The 22836-nt window shown below is 41.4% G+C and overlaps 2 protein-coding genes across 9 annotated transcripts in view; both read right to left on the bottom strand.

The window, feature by feature from the left end:
* Positions 1-1658: 1658 nt before the first annotated feature.
* Positions 1659-4566, bottom strand: GP5 (glycoprotein V platelet). 6 transcript variants are annotated; one of them, XM_047099737.1, is made up of 3 exons: positions 4515-4566; positions 3930-3979; positions 1659-3536 (listed from the first exon to the last, which is right to left on the bottom strand). In XM_047099737.1, exon 3 carries the CDS (start codon positions 3509-3511, stop codon positions 1823-1825), a length of 1689 nt encoding a protein of 562 aa, XP_046955693.1. In that variant the 5' UTR covers positions 3512-3536; positions 3930-3979; positions 4515-4566; the 3' UTR covers positions 1659-1822. The 6 variants fall into 6 exon arrangements, with proteins under 6 accessions (XP_046955693.1, XP_046955697.1, XP_046955698.1 ...); XM_047099741.1 differs by lacking the exon at positions 3930-3979 and having other exon boundaries at positions 4515-4526; XM_047099742.1 differs by lacking the exons at positions 3930-3979; positions 4515-4566 and adding an exon at positions 4262-4483.
* Positions 4567-7840: 3274 nt separating this feature from the next.
* The window catches only part of ATP13A3 (ATPase 13A3), an 89476-nt gene continuing 74480 nt past the window's right edge, over positions 7841-22836 (bottom strand). For 2 of the 3 annotated variants that reach the window (XM_047099243.1, XM_047099242.1), the window contains 3 exons: positions 19803-19883; positions 18216-18305; positions 7841-11353 (listed from right to left, as the gene is read on the bottom strand). In XM_047099243.1, the coding sequence (XP_046955199.1) occupies positions 11156-11353; positions 18216-18305; positions 19803-19883 (369 nt within the window). In that variant the 3' untranslated portion in view covers positions 7841-11155. The remainder of the gene's footprint in view (positions 11354-18215; positions 18306-19802; positions 19884-22836) is intronic. The other variant, XM_047099244.1, reaches the window with a different exon arrangement.

The following is a 22836-nucleotide window of genomic DNA, read 5'->3' on the forward strand; positions in this document are numbered from 1 at the left end:
TGCCACAATGGTATGGGCCATTATTATCCTCACTCCCCAGGTGAAGAAACAGAGGCTTTGAGAGCTAGGTAGCTTGCCCAAGAACACAGTGGTTAGGACTAGAGTTCACATTCCATCAAAAAGTCTGGGTTTCATGATTTGGATAAGTTTCAGTTTTTGGAGCAGTCGAAATAAATAAGACAAGGTCGGGCCAAGAAGCCTACAGTGCAGGGGTCACATTAACACACACATGCCCTAGAGGGAAGGGTGAGTCGGGCCGGACAGGGGTGCTGAGGGTGCTTAGTGCATGGTAGTCCGGGAGGAGAGTACACGACACAACAGGGAACACTTGAGTCTGCCTGGGCAGTCATGGAAGGCTTTACCAGTTGAACTTGGTCTTGAAGGAGAAGTCTGCCTACCAATGCCAGGAACCCAGCCCTTCCGGCTCCACAACGGTTGGTGTTCAGAGGACCTACTGCTCGGGACTGTGAGCACAGAGCCCGACTACCCAGGGCCAAGACCAACCAAGGGGAAGACAAAGTGATTGAATGTAATCTCCCATCTGAGAAAGTTTGCTCTCACCTTTAAATGCACAGAGAAGAAACCAGCTCATAGCTTTTCTTCAGCGATCATGACAGCAGTAATAATTGCTTGCTCTTTAATAATAAGAGCTAACATTTATTGAGCATTGACTGTATGCAGGGCACTGGGCGAAGTCAGCACACGCTTTATTGCCCTTAACTCTCACAACAACTCTGTGAGGCAGGCACTATTTATCCCTTGCCAGGCAGGAGGACACCAGAGGCTTAGGGAGTTTAGGTGCCTTGCCCAAAGCCCTGTGCAGTTGGTGGGGGTGGGATTTGACACCACGATTGTCCAGTGTCCGGCCCATGTTTAAACCACTGCTTCTCAAGAGCACAGACATCCAATTAAAGCAATAAGAGCTTTATGGCCCTCAGTTGGAAGACTAATTGAGAACGTGATGCCACCATAATAAACTAGAAACCAAGCTTATCATTAAAATTCATGAACAGCTGTCACATGTTAGGTGTTCCATAAATGCTTGTGAAATGAGGTAGCATTTAGTGCCAGGAAATGGAAACCAACCCAGTGTCACAATGACACGCTTCACCCATGCAGGAAGCAAGGAGAAACAGAGAAGGCAAACAGGCGGGCAGAGCAGTGGTCGCCGGGCAGGCACAGACAGGGACTCCGAGGATCCAGGGCCCCTACTCCCTGGGCACTTAGACCTCTGGGGACCTGCTCCTCCTGGAGCAAGCAGAGGGTTGCAGAGGGTCCCTCTGCTCCAGTCCCCTCCAGTTTCTCCTGCTGCCCCTCACTTAGCCCGCACCACTGACCCTCGTGGCTTCTCTCCCTGGGGGCCGAGCTCCTGGTGGGAAGGCTTTGTGTTGTCTCCCGCCTATCACAGAGGAGGCCTCCTCCAAAAATAAACGCTGAACGAAGGAAACCCAGCGCTCCCCCAAATAGTGCACGGGTCTGAGACACACAACGTGAGAAAAAGACAGGACAAAGGAAAGAACTGCAAGAGTTCTGCTTTTCAAAAGTAGCTTAAGAGAACAATCCATCCTGTAAGGCAGACAAGAATGCCTGCTGAGGGGAGGGACGGAGGAGGGAGACGGGGAGGTGGGATTGAGGAGAAAGGGAGGGAAGAAGGAAGGGAGGAGGGGAGGAGGGGAGGAGGGGAGGAGGGGAGGAGGGGAGGAGGTGTGAAGGGAGGGAGAGGGGAGAGGAAGACAGCAGCAGCCCGTCCGGATTCTCCCCCGAGCCACCTCTGACAGTACTCTGGCCACGTTTTAATTAGCGGCGAGGTTGTCCCATTGACTCAAACAAAAGCTCGCTCGCTCGCTCGCTCTCTGATTAATTTTCGAAAGAGCCCGCCGAGTTTAATCATAGCAAACACGATGACCCCCGTTATTACGGCCTGAGCAGCCAAAAGCAGGAAGTAAAGACCCCAGAACAGGCTGTGGTCTTGGCGACTGCCGTCGGCCACGAGCTGCGCCGGGGCCCGGGGTTCCGAGCTGTCGGGCACCGAGGCCGTGTGGCCCGGGGCCGCGGGGGCTGCGGCGGAGCGGGGAGGCGGGCCGCGGGCGCCTCGGCACTCGGGGTCGTCGTCCGGCAGGGCCCAGAGCGGCAGGCCGGCGCGGGGTCCGGGGCCGCGGCACCGCGGGGGCTCGGCTCGGCCCACGAGGCCCGGGTGCCGCCGCAGCCACGCCAGGAACGGCCCCAGGTCGCAGTCGCAGCGCCAGGGATTGTGCCCCAGCAGGACCTCCGCCAGCCGGGGCAGATCCGCGAACACGTCTCCGGGCAGGGTCTCCAGCAGGTTGTGTTCGAGCCGGACTCCCTCCAGGCTGCCGAGGTTGCGGAAGAGCGCGCGGGGCAGGGCCCGCAGCCGGTTGTGGCTCAGCGACACGCGGCGCAGCCCGCCGAGGCCGCGCAGCAAGCCGCCGGGGAGCGCGGCCAGGCTGTTGGAGTGCAGGGCGAGTACCTGGAGCTCGCCCAGGCCCCGGAAGGCGTCCTCGGGGAGCGCGCTCAGACGCGGGCTCAGGGTCGCCCCGAACGCCCGCAGGCGGCTCAGGTTGCGGAAGGCGGCGGCTGGCAGGGTGCGCAGCCGCGTGCAGTTCAGCCACAGCTCCTGCAGGCCAGCCAGCTCCCCGAAGAGCACCTCCGGGAGCTCCTCCAGCGGGTTCTCGAACAGGGTCAGGAAAGTCAAATTGTGCGAATAAAGGAAGAGGGCCGGGGGCAGGAACTCCAGGTGGTTTCTGGAAAGCGTCAAGGAGCTCAGGCTCCGGAGCCGGTCGAAGGCCCCCGGTGCGATGGAGCGGATGCGGTTTCTGTCCAGCTGCAGCTCCACCAGGGCACGCAGGCTACTCAACAGCCCCGAATCCAGAGAGACGAGCTGGTTCGAGTGCAGCACGAGTTTCTCCAGCTTAGCCTGTGCGCCAAACAATCCCCGGGGCAGGTGGGTCAAATTATTTCTCGATAAATCCAACACTTTCAGGTTCCCCAGGTTTGTGAAGAGGCGAGCGGGAAGGAAAGCGAGTTGATTTTGGTTCAAAAAGAGCTCCTGCAGGTTAACCAGTTTCTGAAACATGTTTTGGTCAATGTCTTTTAGTTCGTTGCGGTCCAGAAACAACTGTTCCAGGAGCACCGTCTTATCCAACAGCGCACCTGGAAGATGAGTGATCTTGTTGCGCGACAGCCTCAGGGTTTTAAGTTTTATCAGGTCGTCGAAGGTGCCGGGGGCAATGGCGGAAATGTGGCTGTCCGACAGCATCAGGCGCTGCAGGACGGTCATGCCACTGAAGCTGTGATTCTGTAAGGTGCCGCGGCCCATTTGGAAGAGCAGGATGTGCGTGAGGTTGACGGGCAGGCCGAGCTCGGCGATGCGCGCTACGCTGCTCCCGGTGCACTGCGCGGCGTCCCGGAACACACACTTGCAGGCGGGGGGACAGGGGAGAGGCTGGGCGCGCAGGAGCCCCAGCGCCGCGCACAGCAGGGCGCTTCTCAGCATGTCTGCAAGGGCCGCAGCGGGAGGTCTGGAGGCGACACACAAAACGCTCACATTGGATCTTGCAACCCTGCGGAGGCAAGAGCCTTCCACCAGGATTATCACTGGCTTTAAGTGTTACCCAGATACAACTAAGTATCCCTCTTTTCTTAGAAATGCAGATTTTCCTGGGGCGGGGGGGGGGGGGGGATGGGGGGAGGGGGTGGTGAAAAGACTTTCATTTTACACTGCGAGGTCTCATCCTTTTGTTCTACCGATTTTCTACTCTCAGTTTAAAGCCTTAAAATTAAAGCGTTTTCAAAGCCAATACTTTAAAATCCTTACATGGAACTGATGAAAATAATTATTCTCACATTCAAGAATGTCTCTCACATGCATCACTGAGCAGTGCCCAAGGTGAAGAGAGCCCTGATCTTCTCACCTTTACCCAGAGGTGGCTATAACCAGCAGTCATGAAGGGAACGGCAAAGTCTGTAAAAAACAACAGCAACCACCACCTGATTCCTTTTACCACACTCATGCTGTATGCACGGTACTTATTCTACTAAAACAATAACACCCTCGAATAGCGAACACCTCTATTTAGCCACAGTGAGAAAAACAGGTAATATCTATCACGTTATGCCATACATGGTTCTCAGCACTTGATTTGCATTAATTCATTCACTCCTTACTCTAACCCTATGAGGTAGCTATTATTAACCCCAGCTAAAGGATGATGAAACTAAGACACAGAAAGGGTACGTAACTTACCCAGGGTCATAGAGCTAGAATTGTTGACAGGGAGCTATCATTCCTAAGATGCTTAACAAAAAATTAATACCAACTCGTGGCATTGAAGTACATGTGAAATATGCACAGTAGTACTAATCTGCCAAAACAATGTTTCCCAAGTGGAATTGTACACAAATCATTTCTTGTACTAAATTTCATATATCTTGTGCACATATAGACTAACCAAGCCCTCCAGCTGCCCATCCCTAATTTTTAAAGTACTTGGCCTTACCTGAAATGGTGCTGCACCCCAAAGCAACTGAAAGGCTTAGGGCTTTGCCTGTGATTCAACACTTTCCAAAGGAAGAGGGAAGTATCCTTGCATCCTGAGGATAAAGACTTTACCAGAATAAAAGTCATGGAAAGGACTTTATCTCAGAGGGCATATTCTGGTTTTTAATGACAGATATCTTCAAATGGAAGAGACCATTTGTAACCTGAGTCTTACTGTCAAAGGAATGATAAGAGCAGGAGAGAAGTTTCTCCATAAAATAGCACATTATGACTCTGTGATGCTAGGAAAGTTTAGTGACATGGTGGGCTCATTGTGGCAGCCATACCCCAAATGGACCACACTTCGAGTCTTCCTTTTCTTGCCATGTTGTCCCAATTCTTTTTTTTTTTTTAATTTTATCATTACTTTTATTTTTGAGAGAGACAGAGTGAGAGCAGAGAGGGTCAGAGAGAGGGAGACACAGAATCTGAAGCAGGCTCCAGGCTCCGAGCTGTCAGCACAGAGCCCGACACGGGCCTTGAACTCACAAACTGTGAGATCATGACCTGAGCCGAAGTCGGACGCTTAACCGACTGAGCCACCCAGGTGCCCCCCAATTCTTTATTCCAGTTCTTCTCTTCCCCATTTAGGAATAATAAAGCAAAGAACATTCTCCAATGCTCCACTCATTTTCTTCTTCTTCTTAGAAATAATAAGACTAAAAACATTCTAGAATATGTTAAAAAATGGCATTACTGAGTTGAAGGGTGTTCACATGTTCAATTTAATTTAGGAATGTCCAACTGCATTTCAAAGTAGTTGTACCAATATATGATGCCTAGTGTGTGGCAGTTCCTGTGCTTCATACCTACCTCTGCCCATACCTGGAATTGATTTTTTAAATTTAATTTTTACCATTCATAGGAAGTAATTGTCTCCAGGTGTTTTTTTTCATTTCCCCCATTTAATGATGAACTTGGGCATCTTTTCATATTTTTTTAAAGTTTATTTACTTTTGAGAGAGAGAGACAGAGACAGAACGGGGGAGGGACAGACTGGGAGAGAGAGGGAATCCCAAGCAGGCTTCCCACTGTCAGCGCAGAGCCTGACACTGGGCTGGATCCCACAAACCATGGGATCATGACCTGAGCAGAGACCGAGAGTCATGCATGTAACCCACTGAGCCACCCAGGTGCCCCATCTTTTCATATTTTTAATGCTCACTTGTGCTTCATCTTCTAAAAAATTTGGGTGCTTTTCTTTTGCCCATTTTCCTATATGCAAATATGTATGTTTATGTCTTTCAGAAAACTGAACTGTAGGCATTCTTTATGTATTCTGGATACTAATCCTTTGTCAGTTATAGATGTCAATTATCTTCAATTAGTTGGTAGTTTGCTTTTTCATCTTCTTCATGATGTCCTTTTATGGATGTTGTCTTTTTTTTTTTTAATTTGATGTTTATTTTTGAGAGAGAGAGAGCACGCAAGCGCATGAGTGGGGGGGGAGGGGCAGAGAGAGAGGGAGTCACAGAATCCAAAGCAGGCTCCAGGCTCCGAGCTGTCAGCACAGAGCCTGATGTGGGGCTTGAACTCACAGACCATGAGATCATGACCTGAGCCAAAGTCAGATGCTTAACCAACCAACTGAGCCACCCAGGTGCCCCGGATATTAAGTCTTAATATAGCCAAAGTTATCAATCTTTTATGATTTTTTTTGTATTGAAATAAATCCTCCACTCCTCCTCCCCCCCATCAAATCTCCTATAATGCCTTCGTTTTATAGTTTTTTTTGTTTTTAGATCCTTAACCCATTTAGAATTCATTTTTGTGTATGATGTGTGAGTTGAGTCCATTTTTCCCCCCACTAAGATAATCTGCTGGCCTAGCCCCATTTATATATAATTAAATCAATTCCTTCTGCCATTAGAACAACAATGTTACCACAGTCATGAACCAACCATCTCATGAACACAAGGGCAACATAGTATATATACATGATTTGTATAGATTTTAAATCAGCATAAGACTTCGTGTCAAATTCTGGTAGGCTTCTGTGGCCTACTTCCCCAGGAAGCACTCCAATCAGAATGACCTCCAAGTGTTAATTCTTTGAAGAGAGCAGGACATTCGAATGCCCAAGAAGGGTATGGAATTTGCAGACGGTAGAGGAAAATTGTGAGTCCATTCGTTGAAAATCTGGATGGGATATTGAGAAGTATTTTTTTTAATATTTATTTTGGGAGAGCGCAGGCGGGGGAGGGGACAGAGGATCTGAAGCAGGCTCTGCGACGACAGGCTGACAACAGAGATCCCCCAAGGCGTGAGATCATGACCTGAGCTGAAGTCAGACGCTCGACTGAGCCACCCAGATGCCCCGAGAAGTTATTTTGAACAACGAATGAAGTTGATGGCTCCAGTGTTTTGCGTCCTTCGTATTTTGGATTCACGGAACAGGTTAGAAATCTGCTGTCCTAAGAGGCAACTCCTGTATAAAAGTCACCCTGGCCTGTAAGATTTGGCCTTTCTGTCTGCCTGGATGAGATAGGCTTTTCTCCTCGGTGGATGGTGACTCAGAGACCAGGGCACTCTGAACGCTGACAGTCTCATCCAGACTCCTACAACTCCCTCCTTCCCTGCAATACATACTCAAAATATGGCAACTGGAAGCAACGCACAGGGAAGACAGAGACATGCAGGACGGTGGTGCTCACACACAGGCTGTGGGGACATGGCATTTGCTACACAAACCATAGTGAATGGAAAGAATGTGGACTCAAACTAAACCTTCACACCATCCATTCAATCCATCACACCGCAGCCAGCCACACAGGCCACAGCAGAGGACGCACATCTCCTGTAGGACCCATGATGTCCAGAGAGACCTCCTGGCCCAGCACAAACCCTGCCTTCTCTGGGGCTTCTAGCACCAAGTAATTAATTCCACAGTTACTCTCTCCCTGGAATGCTCTTTTTGCACCCACAGCTGCCATTTTGCTTCAAACTTACCATGTTTTACATGGCATTAGCTCTGGGTTTGATCTTCCCAACTGTTAATAGATTATAAGCCTCCAGTCTTGTATTTCACTATTTCCCTCAGACCTTCTTACGCTGTTAACATTTGATTCTACACTGTATCTGACAGATGGGTTTCCACAGGATGGTCACATACACGATGTGATAAATATGTGGGATGTGGTATTTATTCCCTTCAAAAATCCAAAGTTAAAAAAAAAAAGGGGGGGGGAGGGAATGGAGAAGTATTAAGTAGGAAAGTAGATCCAGAGAGGGCAGTACTTGTATAGCTAAATGGCACACAAATGTAGAAGGATGCAGGAAAAAATGTCATTTCAATCATTTAAATTTTTATTTTGAATAGCTTTCAATCCAAAAAAGATTTCATAAGGTTATTTACAGTGCTGAATGTACAATTATGAATGTATGCCTTTTTGACATCAGGGTACCATTCTTGAGCAGCAATACAATTTAAAAAATATAAAGATGCAGTATCATTTCTGATATAAAGTTACTTAAAAAAATCCAAAGTCTTAGGGAATTCACAAATCATAACAGGAAGTAACTATCTTATTAATTTAATGTGCACATAATTACCAAATTTTATTACATTAAAAATATGTGTAAATGCCCACAGACTGTACAAAAATTAACACCCCACATTTTGTCAAAAGTTCCCAACCACCTCCCACCATAAATATACAAAAACCTATTTTCAGATATGTCAAAATTGCATGCGTGAGATCTTATAGAATGTTTTCTAAAGCTTGAATTTTGCTCTTCTCTGGATAGTGGATCTATAGCCAGCTGGGGAACAGAATACATAGACAATGATGTGTTATTTACCATGCCTCTGAAACTGTGCAGTATCTTCACAAACACGGGAGACAAAATAAATAAGAGTCAAGACTGCAACAGTTCTGTTTAAATCCAAGTGCAATTTGGAAATCTCTCAAATGTAAGAATTATAAAACTAATATAAAAAGTATTTCTTTTGTTGTTGGCTTAGCCACTTTTCTTCAAGCATTATTTGCAGCATTGCTTTACAGCAGTTGGTGCTAGAAGATACAAAACATATAGTTACCACTATTTATATTTGAGGGAGGAAAAAAAAAACCAAAAAACTTTAAACAACCCTGAGGGAGACACACATTAAAAATCTTGTTATTTATTTAAAAAGTTAAAAAGTTACATATCATTATTTAACAATTACTTTCCTGGACATTTCTGTCCTTTAAGTATGTGCATAAATAAAATTTAAATCGGCAATATTTATTAATCTTTAATACATCAAAATAATATATGTACAGATTTTTAAATTTAGGTCTGTATACACTCAAATAATTTAATGTGAAATTCAGAATCAAAATTACTATGTCATGGTGATCTACAGAGAGAGAACTCAGTCTATCGATGGCACTGAGTAGGACCCACACCTGGATTCACAGACATTCTTCAAATAACATTCTGGAAACCATCAATTACAACTTGAGCAACCCACCTTGTCTATGTTGAAATGTAACTTCCTACAAATGCTTTTCCACCTACCTAAAAACCTCATTCCTTTGAAAACAATATGGACAAATGAGATATAAAACCCTTATAAAATCTAAATGTTAAAAAAAAGGGTGTAAAAAATATAGCTTTTTATGATCATGCTCTTAAAGATGTTAAATACAATCCGATAACTGGATTTTTAAGCTGCTACTTAGCAATTACTTTAATTATATGCTTCAGTATTTAAATCAAATAATAAAATTTACAATTCTGGGAAATCACTTAAGAATAACACTGTTACATATCAGAAATGAATGTGGAAATTAAAAAATGATCGAGATAAGTAACTATAGAAAACAGTGCTAAATCACAGCTCAAGAGGTCTAAGATGCATAGCTTCATAGAATCATTCATGAACAACTGTTCTTACCTAAGGTGTATTAATATCATACTTTTTGATGGAAAACTTCGATTGTATTTTTATAAGAATCATTCATCAGTGGCAATAAGCAATAACAGTGATCCTGAGTGTAACTTACATTTTCCTATAGTTACCAAACATCATTCAGGTCTCTGCAGCATAAGAAATGAGAACCGTGTGGTTCTATAGTTCCAGCTAACATTTGATAAATTGGTACGTATCTATCAGGAAAATAATGATTAGCTAGAAGTGGAAAGCACAAGCATGCTACCAGTTAAGGAAGAACATAGGATAACGTCCCACAGTTTTAGCAGTTTAGTGTCCATTTTATAGCAATATCAGTTTCCTTGTTTATCGTAACTGTGGGCTTTTGCCAAGCTGCTGGATCTTACCTAGAAAGGCATTTTTAAAGTTACTTTAATTTTGTTTAAAATTTAAACATTAACCAGATAAAACAGGCGAAAAATCTTTTTCACATTTCTTTTGGCTCAATTAATGTCTAGTCTTAACTTTATTCCAATTCCCCCCCCCCCAGAAATTTTTACAACCAAAAAATGCTCCTTTGTAAACATCCAATCCAAAATAAGCTCTGACCTCTGGCGCCATCTAATGGCATAAAACAAATTCACCAAGTTCATCCTGCTTTGAAAAAGTAGCAGTCATTCAAAACCACTCATTTTTAAGCCTCATTATTGATAGGAGACTTATATCAACCCTTAAAATTTTTAGGAGGTAAAAGTCTAACTCAAAAAACTGAAAAAAAAAACCAAAAAAACAAAAAACAAACCAACAACTCACTATTATCTTGTCTTTAAGTAATTAAAAACCTAGAAGAAAAGAAAAATCTTTAAAATGATAAAACCTGAGAGAAAAAAACAGCTATGAAGAGATATTAGAAAGACAGATCTATATCTATTGCCAAAGGAAATAATCTTTTTTTCCTAGTGAAAATGGTTCTATGGTTCTACAACATTTAACTGAAGTAAATCGTACTATTGACAGCAGACAGATCACAAGATCCATTCAATAGCTTTGAGGGACATCTGAAGAAGGCAGTGAAGCACCTTGCTGATTAGAAAAATAAAACTCAGGCAGTTTGTACAGAAATTATAAAACCGTAAATGGAAATTACCTGAGTTGTTCTATAAGCAACATCATAAAACTCACCCCTAGGCTATCAAAGGGAACTGGTCTGTGTATATACGGAATTCTTTGGAAGAAATATTGGAATCAAATGAAAACAGGCTTTCTACCTATTTTCACTAGAGGCTAATTAACACCCATTTTATTTATCAATCACAAATTTAGGGGTGGTAAATAAATGAGGGCTTTTTCTGATAAGGGTTTGTGAAAATATATTTAAATGCATTAACCAAGTCTCAGAAGCTGATGTCTAAAAACCTATCAAATATCAACTTTCTTCTGTACCCTATTTAAAGAGCATCACTGAGGGTAACAAGAAAATTCTGGAAATATATGTAATATGTAGTTCCTGAATACAGACATAAGACTTTACAGACTGATTATGAATTTAACTGGCAGGCCAACTGTCTTATTTAAAAAAACAAAACAAAACAAAAAAAAAAAACAAAACAAAAAGAAAACCTCTCAAATCAGCTATACTAGAAGAGACATAAATTGAAATGGTGCCATTCTGACGCACAGGATCGGAAAGTCCGGAAATTACATTCTCCTGCTACCAGCATACCACTGAGAGTGACGCAGTGCTACGTTATGGTGATGATTTGACATGATCCATTCTCCTTAACTAAAGCTTTAGCCTCTGTTGTTGTTTGAGGTTTGGGTGGCCATTCTGGATCAACCAAGAGCTCCTGAGCCAGATACATGTACTTTGCCTTTGGTATCTTCTTTCTACAGCCCAGGGCCCAGGACAAGCAGCATTTTCCCCACCGATCCACTGACGCCTAAGAAAATAAGGGGGGGGGGGGGGGAAACACACTAGTAGATTAAGGGCTGCTTGTTTTTAACACGTTTTTTAAAGCACAGTACATCAACACAGAAAAGTAAGAGGAAATGACTTCTGCATATGACAAATGAAAAAAACTCAAGTAAAAAAGGTCAGCTTTCAATTATTTAGGAACATATTTTTTAAGATTTTTTAAATTATCAATGCAATTTCATTTTATTTAGTTTTATGTACCTATCCTCTTGTGTGCAGATACATTTTTTAAAAAATTTGCAGATCTGGGTTTTATAATTCTATAACACATAAAACATCAAGTGTACGAAGAATAACTTTAAACTATTCAGAAAGAAAACATTTTTCATATTTAATATAGAGACCCTCATATTCTATCTCAAATTATCTCTTAATACCATTCCTCCTGGCAACTTAGCCGCTGATCATTTTTTGGAAGAAAGCATTGTTAAATATTATTGTTACTGTTAGTGAATGTCACCTTTCAAAAAATGAAGCACGATGAAAATATTGTTAGGTCAAAATTAGAATTTATATCATGTTTATTGTCAATCACTTCTTTTAACACACTTTCATTAACATAAAAAATTTTTCATTTTATAATTATAGTGTCCCCTGGTGTTCCACTATGGGAAAGAAGTACACAGAAAATTACTTCTGAAAAGGTAAATTGAGTACTATTTCTTAGAATTATTTCGTAATAAAAAGCTCTGCTGGCACTGAAATCCTTCTGGATCAATCCTGATGTTTTTAATGAATGTGATCTTAGATAAACAGTCTCTGAAGAACAAGAAAGCAGTCCCTAGTAATTGTACAAAAATGTAAATTCAATATAGGCCCTCAGAACTGGTCTTAATTGAAATTTGAGATAAATAACTAAACCTGAAATCAGGTAACTAAAATGACTATTCAGAGACCTGTGGTCATATTCACCTCTGAAGATCAACAGTCAATTTCTAATTATTTTGGCTGTTGCTTCTCCAAAGCAAAATCTAAATCCCAGGTTGTTTTGTTTTGCCATCAAACTACGAGTAGGTTTAATCTCAACGGAGGCAATCTCACAAAGTGCAAGTGTAACATAACCGAGGTAGACAACATTCTAATTTTAACACCCAAATGGCTTCATCATTGAGAGAGGCAAATTTGCTATAACACCGGTTTTGAACCATATGTTTCTAAATTGGCCAGTGGAGAGCAGCAAAAAGACTTTAAAATAAAAACTTTAATGGGGCGCCTGGGTGGCTCAGTCAGTTAAGCGTCCGACTTCGGCTCAGGTCATGATCTCACAGTTCGTGGGTTCGAGCCCCACGTCGGGCTCTGTTCTGACAGCTCAGAGCCTGGAGCCCGTTTCAGATTCTGCGTCTCCTCTCTCTCTCTGCCCCTCCCCTGTTCATGCTCTGTCTCTGTCTCAAAAATAAAAAATAAACAGTAAAAAAAATTTTTTTAAAAACTTTTAAAAAATTTTAAAGGTCTTCTAGTTTATTTTGTCAACAAACATGGTAAGCTGCACTGGTACCAGGAATTCACAGGCACAAACTGTGGTCACAAGTAAGGTGCAGGGGGTTGGGGGGCAGGTAGATGCTGGAGATCATTTATCTAGTAGCGTCTTTACTGTCATAGCTAAAAAGAGTTTATCATCATCATCTTAAAACAAGTCTACAAGAAAATATTTGGCATTAGGATACAGAAGAGACTAGATATAGGATTCTCAAGGTGATCCAAATAACAAATACGGATGACCCTTGAACGACATGGGTTTGAACTGTGTAGGTCCGATTATGCACATTTTGATAAATACAGTACTTCCTTATGATTTCTGTAGTCACAAGTTTTATCTAACTTACTTTATTGTAAAAATACAGTATATGATACATACAACACACAAAATATGTGTTAACTTTATTTTATCAGTAAGGCCAACAGTAGGCTATCTATCAGTAGTTAAGTTTTTGAGAAGTCAAAAGTTATACACAGATTCTGGACCGCGCAGTGAGGGGGGTGGTTAGCACCTCTCACACGTGCGTTGTTAAAGGGTCAACTGTAATTCCTTTCCACATACACATGTCATGCAAGCACATATACAATAACCCTTGACATTTAACCTGAGGTGAGGCTCACTACTTGGATCTATCTTTTCCCAAAGGTGTTTAATTCTTCAATGTAATTGTAGGAAAGATCATTGTTCCTAAATCAATCCAAAAGCTGTCACTTTTTATTTTACAGCCTACAGCACTGTTAAAGGACCACAAGACAAGACAAGACAAAAAAAAAAAAAAAAAAAAAAAGAAAGGCAAGAAAAGATAGGCCTTATCTGTCCAGATGAGCCATCCAGGTTAAAGGGCAATGTGGCAAGCATAGCACGCTGAGTTAAGGAAAATCATAGCCCAGGGTCTCCAAATTTAAGAGACACACACACATACACTACACACAAATAGACACATATATACCTATATCCACTGTTTCCTACCTGTAGAAAGTGTGGCAAGCAATAAAATTAAAACAAATTTCATTGCAAACAGAATCACAATTAAGTAGAACTCCTTCCACATTAAGGTGAATATTTTTTTAAAAAATCCTATTTCCTTATAAAAACAAGTACACTTGTTATAATTTAGAAAAAATAGGGGCGCCTGGGTGGCGCAGTCGGTTAAGCGTCCGACTTCAGCCAGGTCACGATCTCGCGGTCCGTGAGTTCGAGCCCCGCGTCAGGCTCTGGGCTGATGGCTCGGAGCCTGGAGCCTGTTTCCGATTCTGTGTCTCCCTCTCTCTCTGCCCCTCCCCCGTTCATGCTCTGTCTCTCTCTGTCCCAAAAATAAATAAACGTTGAAAAAAAAAAAAATTAAAAAAAAAAAGAAAAAATAAATTAAGTCACAAGAAACACTAGGGGATCCCCCTTCTGCTTACATTGGAAACATTTTGTTCCTGTACCCTCCCCTCCCCCAAATATCATACACATGAAGTACACGATAGGCAAGCACAGGTTTGTTAGTTGAAACAAACATACCACATGCATCCTCAAATACAACAGAATTCACTGGTAGAGAAAATAACAGGTGCTACAGGCATGCTAGAATGAGAAATGAACCAAGGGAGAGATGATGGTAGCAAGAAGAGAAAGAAGCTCTGTGCACCAAGAAGGCAGATGTGGAGCAGCACAGGGCTCAGAATGAGCACTCGGGTCTCCCCAAACACCTAGGCATAAGTCCCTGAAGCAGGAGAACACAGTAGCCGTAGCAACTGGAAGGAGTGGTTAAACAACCAAGTGTATCCCTCAAAGATGGGAAAGAAGCTGCCACAGTCCAACAGAGAAACCACAAGGAACTTGCAAAAAGATCTACAGCTAAAATTCTCCTGCTTCTTAGACCATTCCAAGCTGTTGGTTCCAGAACCCCAATGCCAGTTTACTTTCAGCAGTGTCTTTTACAAAATGTTTTCATGAGTAGCATGTAAAGGAATAAAGCCATGCTTGTGGGAAAAATGCTGTAATGATACTGTGGTTTTCATAATAGTCTTCTTCCATACCAATCCCAAATATAAAAATAAAGACAACCAGAATTAGCATTCTATCTACGTAAGCTCAAACAATGTTTCAGTGGCATAAGGACTACAACTAATACTTGCTTTCCCCCGCAAAAGGAAAACAATCAGGCACAAATCCTCAGGCGGGATCAAACTACATGATGATGTAATCCTAGTTCCACATCTACCACTAAGTGGCCTCAGTTTACCAGACATGGGATATGCACCAATGCTTCTTAGCAAGAGAATGTGCTGCACAGATCTTCCCAAACAGGGTAAAGCTCTATAGAAAACTCTTCTTAAAATCAGAAACCCTGGTTTCAACGCCCAACTCTGTCACTCAGTAGATGGCATAACCATGGCAAGTTGACTGAATATTGCTTCTTTACGTATATAGTGAAGTGAGAAATACCTTAAGATTTTGGGAGGATCCTGGAGGTGTTGCACAGTACCTTACATATTATCAGGTATTTTAGAAAAGGTTATCAGAGATTTCCAGATGAGGCTCCTGACTTCCCAATCCAACTGTCTAAGACCCGGAGCCTAGTCCAGGAACTCTTGTTTTGAAACTTTCAACCTATATGGGTCTATATGGTTAGGAAGACAAAAAAGAAATAGGGCTTTTCATCCCCCAGAAATAATATAGACAGTTGGGACTTGCAGTCTGAGAAGATCTCCTGTGATTCTTCGTAGAAAAGAGCACAGAGCAGGCAGACACGAACAACAGTTTGTGGCACAGGAGAATTACGGCAGCCACAGAAGTTCCTGATGCAGCAGACCACTCTCACCTCTAGTCTCTTTTCACCTTCAACCTTGACACCAGTGACATCTTGGACTAAAAATTCTCTGTTGGGAAGGGTTTGTCCTGCGTACTACCATAGGATGTTCATTTAGCAGCATCCTTGGCCTCTACCCACTACATGCCAGTAGCAACCCCTCTTCCCCTCCAATTGTGATAACCAAAAATGTCTCCAGACACCATCAAATGTCTGGGGACGGGGGGTGGCGAGCAACAGAGTGGTCTCTGATTGAGACCTTATGGTAATATAACTAGCTGACTGGTTCTTGAAGGGTCACAAATATGAACAGTGAAGCCACATTACACATTCTGAAAGTGTCAGAAGATGAAAGTGTATCATTCTGTGCTAACACATTATAAGAACTCTTTTCTAAAGCCAGTAATTTTAAAAATGCTTTCTTAATCACAATCACAGAAACTGAAGACTAAAATCGTTGTCTGCTCAGTGATTCTCAGAACAAGGTGGCAAACACACAGGGGATGCTAGACCACTTTCTGCCTTCACTCTCTCCTCTGAATACTTCAGAGATAGGAAGCCACATGAGAGACACAGACTTTTAAAATAAGGAGGAGGGGCCCCTGGGTGGCTCAGTCAGTTAAGTATCCGACTTCGGCTCAGGTCATGATCTCACGGTTTGTGAGTTCAAGCCCCACATCGGGCTCTGTGCTGACAGTTCAGAGCCTGGAGCCTGCTTCGGATTCTGTGTCTCCCTCTCTCTCTCTCTGCCCCTCTCCTGCTCACACTCTCTCTCTCTCTCAAAATAAATAAACATTTTAAAAATTCATTTAAAAAATAAATAAAATAAGGAGGACAGATACTAACAAATTTCTAGGAAACAGAGAGTTAGCAAATAATAGAATTGTCTCTCATTTAATTTTGTTTGAAAAGTGAGGAGAAATGTCCAATTCAAATATTTTAAAGGAGGCTTATGACCCCCCACTTTTGACTAAATAGGGATATATAATGCCTCCTCAGAATCTGCATTTCTTATTTAAAAATTTTATTTATTTTTTTAAAGTAATCTCTACACCCAATGTGGAGCTTGAACTCATGACCCTGAGATCAAGAGTCGCACGCTCCACCAACCGAGCCAGCCAGGCACCCCTGCATTTTCTGGATCAACAGTGAGAGCTGAAAACTCAATGTAAATGTTTTCCTTGGCCTGGGCCTTGCCAATGCAAACATGTCATATGAGGACTGATGATAGGAGCCGAAATCCACCCCTTGAAGTAATGTAGTGAGGTAACCCAAAGGAAAAAAAAACTCAGACACAGAGGAGATTTCACTAATGGACGTGAGCCCTGATACAGTTCTAGCCATATCACTATACTGTTTTGAGAAAAAGGAACTAAAGGTGAAGCCAGACACATGCCATTAGTACCAAACTTTCACTCTTTGTCATAAAGCATTAAAAAAGGAAATGGCACTCCACAGGACCTCTTAAAAAGAAAGCAATCTGTGATATTACTCTGGGCATCGAGCCTACTAAACTACCAAAATAAAGTTCAGGAAGTTGCTACTTAGGTAAAAGAAGGCTAAAAATAAGTGAGTGACCCAACTCAGAAATGCCAGGGAATCCTCTTGAACTCTGACAGCTTTCCTCTTGGCTGAGGATGAGCAGAAGATTTAGGACTTGGCATATGTAAAAAGCCCATCACGCACCTACAAATAGCAATGGGTCAGATCATGAGGCAAGGAGACACTGTATTGTCAAGTTCTCTACAGCTAAACAAGTGGATCAGAGCTGATTCGATGGTTATCAGTTTAAAAAAAACTAAGACGGACCTTATATGTTTCCTTATGTGTTGTAGAAGTACATACATGTGTATTAGTCATATACTACATGACTAGAGGTTACAGTATATGACTACAGCATCCAAACACTAGGAAATGGGTTTTCTTCATCTCTTTCTCTTCTCTTTTTACCATGGAGCTTGTGTATCTTTCAAATAGTAAGCTGCTTAATGGATCTAAAAACTCAAAAGTCGTAAGCGATGGTTTATATAAAGATCTGCACAGTCTCTCTGAGATTTTTTCTGAATGAAGAGAGACATACGTCTGGAAAAGCCAAAGAGCTGCCCCAAATTAAGGCACAGTAACTGCTGACAAGCAATCAGAAATAATTCCTCAAAATTTTGTTCTCTGGACTCTGATTCATGAACAATTCCCATTTCATAACTTTGTTTACATGAATCTCATTTAGCTTCTAATGGGACTCATGAAAACTGTAAACATGTAAGCCAGAGAGAAATGGAAAAATGAACTCTCACTACTGAGAAAAAGATCTTCAGACACAGAGAAGATAAGGATTGGAATGGAAAAGAGACTTATGAAATTCCTGAAGTCCTGAAAAGCCTGTAACAAATGTTGCCAAGAATTTTCTAGGACTCCTTACAGGAAATGGAATGCCAGGTGCAGGGGAAAGGTGGAGGTAACACACAACAGAACACCACCCTACAGAAGGCAGAGCACACAACTAAAGGAGCCTAGATACACGTGAAGAATGGAGAGCAAGTGCTGATTTCCAACCTGTGGCGGCTGTGTGGTGGTGAAGCGGTATTCTCCTTGTTTGTCTCGATTGAACACAACTTTCCAAAGGACCATGTCAAGGAAGAAGTTCTGAGAGATATTCCAGTGAGTTAAGAATTAAAAATGACTAAGTCATTCTTTATTAATGCGCACATTTTTAAAAGGCTCACACAATGCTGCATCATTAGTGAAAAACATGACTTGGTTTTCATACAATTTCAGTTAATATTGAAAAAGGATAAAGTATAATAGAACTTTTTTTGTTTTACACAACAGAACTTTTGTAACAAATATAAATCATCATAAAATTCTTGATAAAATGGGACCTCTAAACTTTCCACAAAATATGGCTTTTATTTGAATCCTCAGGCCTTTCCCATATTAAAATAATGGTTATAATCTGAGTTAACAGTGAGTTATTTTCACTGAGTTAAACATAATATGTATAAATGTGTATGACTTCATCAGAGTCCAACATAAATAATTCTTGACGGTGAGCAAGAATAATAAATTAAGAGAAATTATGAGAGGATTCCCTTAAAAATTTTTTTAAAATTTTATTTGAAATAACATTTATATGAACGGATGAACTTCTGTAGAAAAAGGAAAGCTTTTAAAATATAGTATCTTGGATGTACTTTCTCGTGTCCATAAAACAGAGAAAACCATTTTCACTGGGCAATTTAAAAAGATCAGTACCATAATATCCATGCTGCCCACTATGGCCCAAATTTAAATACCAAGTCATCTTTTAGATAACAAATTAAACATAATTTCCAAGTTGAGAACAATTATCACCAAGGCACACACAGTTCCCCACAAATTACCTAATTTTAGTTCAAAAGCCTGCCTCATAAACAAACCCTTAACTTAAAAATCACAACTGCATCTCCTTCTTCCATTTCACCTATTGCTACTAGAGGAGTGAATTAGAATAGTAGTTCTGAGAACAGACACAATCTTATTAAAAAGAGCAAATGAGAACTTACTCGCTCCCTTTACAGAAGCCAAATTAAAGGCAATCCTACTAGGAGAGTAACTATAAAATACACAATGGATCAAAGAGGACTTAAGACCTCTAGAGGAAACTTAGAAGTTAACTACCAAGTACGAAGTTCCAGCAATCAGTGCTGGTAAGTTCACAGTGGTCGTTATTTTATACTTTCGATAAACTGTTATTAAAATTCACTACAATTCATGGAGAAAGCCCCTCCCTCCTTTCTTTCCTTCAATGGGAGATTTTACTGTATATCACAGGTCACTGGTGGTACATGCCCACTGTGATTTCATGATCACTGGTTTACTATGAGCACCAATCTTCTCTCCCTTCTAAAGATCACTGCTTTTTGCTATCTCACTGGTTACTTTCTCCTATCTGTATGAGTGCAGCTAAGTTATATCCCTTAACAGGACTACATTCAGTTCATGGAAAAGGTCAAGAAGAAAAAGCTAAATGATTTTAACTAAAATGAAACTGAGATTCTTGGTAGATTTCCATGCTGCCACCTGTCCTCTTCCTCCAGGAGTATTAAATCACCAAGAATCCCAAAACAGCAACATAGTCATTTGATCATCTGAAGTGCTTACCTCCACCATGATAGATACAAGGGCATTGACAAGAACAATCATAAGCATAGTTATACGCCACTGATATGGTACACACACTATCTGTAAGACAAAAATTTTTAAGTTAAAATTGTAGTACGCAATTAACATTACTGCATTATATAATAATTTCTACATTTACCGAATTCCTATTATATACCAAGTACCTTCACATACATTATCTACTCTATCCTTAACAATGCCACAAGGTATATCCACTTTTCCGATGACAAAAGTGTAACTCAAGGTTAAAAGAATACAGTAAAGCGGCTGAGCTTAGAGTCAAATCCTAATCACTAAGACTCAAAAGCCCATACTTTCTACTGGTTCATGAACTTCTAACAAGTCCCTATTTTTAAAGTAAAGTCTTGTCTTTAAACAATGAGGCAGATACCAATCTAATAATGAAGTATCACTCAAAACTCTACATATTGATATAAAGACAAATTCATAAAAGGACTATCCAAATCAATTTAACAAACAGTCTACGTTTTCACTTTAAAATCTATGTTTAATTTCTAAGGTCTAAAAAAGAAAAAGAAAAAAATTCCATTCATGCATTCATCTTTTAGTCGACTAGCAAATATTTACTGAGCACCTAAGATACTATGCTAGGTGCTGTGGAGTTCATACGATCTAAGAGGTTTTAGAAAAACCCCTATGACTCCAGCAAGAAAGATTTCAGGGGTGGAGACTGCTATAGTGATCAAGGCAAGAGATGATGAAAGCTGAAACTAGTGATGGGGCCACAAAATAAGAAAAATATATGTGGTTTCTGTGTAACACAGAGCTTTTAAAACTCTTTTAATTTCCCAAGTGATGTTGGCAATAGAAGCATCTTACCCAGAGCTTCTAAATCTCCTGGAATATCCTGGGTATCATGTTTTTTATTCTAATGAGGCTACTCTTGGTGGGCTCTGGATAGCTTCAGGGTGGGGGTTAGTCATCAGAAAGACTAAGCCATGATTAGAAGCTCAGAACTTTCAGCCCCGCTCTCCCATCCTCCACAGAAGGGAGAGAGACCAGAGATTGAGTTAATAATGGACCATGACTACATAATGAAGCCTCCATTTTAAAAAAATGTCCCTCAACTTCAGGGTTTGGAGAGCTTCTGGTTCGGTCAACACATGCATGTGCTGGGAGGGTGGTGCAGCCCCAACTCCACAGGAACAGAAGCTCTTATGCTCAAGACCTTTCTAGACCTCGGCCTATCTGCCTTTTAACCAGGTTGTACATTTGTACCTTTATTATAATCTTTATTATAAACCAATAAACATAAGTGTTTCCCTGAGTTTAACAGCAAATTCTCAAACCTGAGAAGTGGGTTCTGGGAACTCTGGTTCATAGCTAATTAGTCAGAAGTACAGGTGATGACTTGGGACTTGCAATTCGTTGGGGAGCACTCTTGTGGGACACAGCCCTTAACCTGTAGGGTCTGGCTAATTCCAGGTAGTGCCAGAACTGAACTGTAAGATACTGAGTTGGAGTCCAGAGTTGGAGATGAGTGTGGGAACAACCCCCACACAACTAGTGTCAGAAGTTTTGTGAATAGAGGAAACAACGGTTTCTTTTTAGGTGGCAAATGGGATGGATTAAGGCTAAAAGATTCAGAGTAAGAAAATGGAGAGAATCTAGGAAAAGACTGGCTTTGAAAAGAAAAGGAGAAGACAAGGACACATATACACACTTCTGACTTGGATAAATGGTGGTACTAAAAAAACCAAGACAAAGCAGGGTTGAGGAAGAATATGATGATAAGCTTAGTTATAAAAATGCTGAATCAGAGAACTGATGGGTGAACCACGCATATAATATTCGGTATGTCAGTGCATATTCAATCCTAAGGCTCAGTTGTGAGAGCTAGACCAACACAGATGGCACCATGGGTGAAGCTGGCACTATAGAGCAGCTCACCCAAATGTACAGAGTAACACAAGCGAGAAGAACAAGAATGTGTGGAACACTAACATTTAAGGAACAGGAAGAGTCTGAATCCATCACAGAGAATGAGAACTAGTCATAAGGGTAGGAAAAAATCAGAAGGGAGCACAGCATCACAAAATTGTAGAGGGAGTCTCAAGAATAATCACATGGCTAACTTTTCAAATACTGCTGAAGAGTCAAGTAAGGTTGGGAAAAAAATAATTAAAAGGACAAGTCCACTGAACTTAAGAAGACAGATGTGAAGCAGCAGAAAGACACATGTGGTGGGAGAAACATAAGTGGTTTTCGTTTTCTTCTTTTGCTTAAAGTGCTTATCTAAATCCCTCCATGAAGCATGTGGGGAAACAGACACTCATACACTGCTGGTAAGGACTATAAATCGTCAATCTCTTCCAAGTTGAGTAACACAGCTGCTTGTACCTGGGATAAACCACTCCATTCCCACTCTGTGGTATGTCAACACTCACTCCCATACACTGCGGAACCTGTACTGCACGTTCATACCGGCACTGTTAACACAGGAAAAGACTACAAACAACCTAATTATTTACCAATGGAGAATGGAGAAATGCATGAAAATATATCCCTACAATGGAATTCTATATAGTAGTGAAAATGAAATGCATGTATCAACATGGATGCCTCTTAAAAATAATGCTAATGGGAAAAAGCAAGTCACAGAAAAATACAAATAGTAAGATAACATTGTCATATAGGTCAAAAGCAAGCAAAACTTCTATGGCTTCATACAGTATGGTAATTGTATAATGAAAAGCAAGCCAATGAGATAAAAAATTAGAATAGTGGTTCCCTCAGAATGTTTGGAAAAAGGTACATGATAGTGCCTTACTGATGCTGGTAGTGTTATCTTTTTAAGTTGGATGATGAACTCATGGGTGTTCTTTTATTACTATTATGCTTAACAACTTAAATAGGTGTGCATTTTCTTCTATATAAAACAGGTATTTCAGCATTCATAAAGTTTTTAATGAAAAAAAGAACTCAGTGGACAGTGAAGAAGAGGCAGTAGGTATAGACTACTCAAGAAGTGGATCGATAAGAGACAGATCAA

Source organism: Lynx rufus, unplaced genomic scaffold, assembly GCF_022079265.1.
Source record: "Lynx rufus isolate CCGP_SWC_20201006 ecotype Redwood Valley unplaced genomic scaffold, mLynRuf1.p SCAF_5, whole genome shotgun sequence".
NCBI lineage: Eukaryota > Metazoa > Chordata > Mammalia > Carnivora > Felidae > Lynx > Lynx rufus.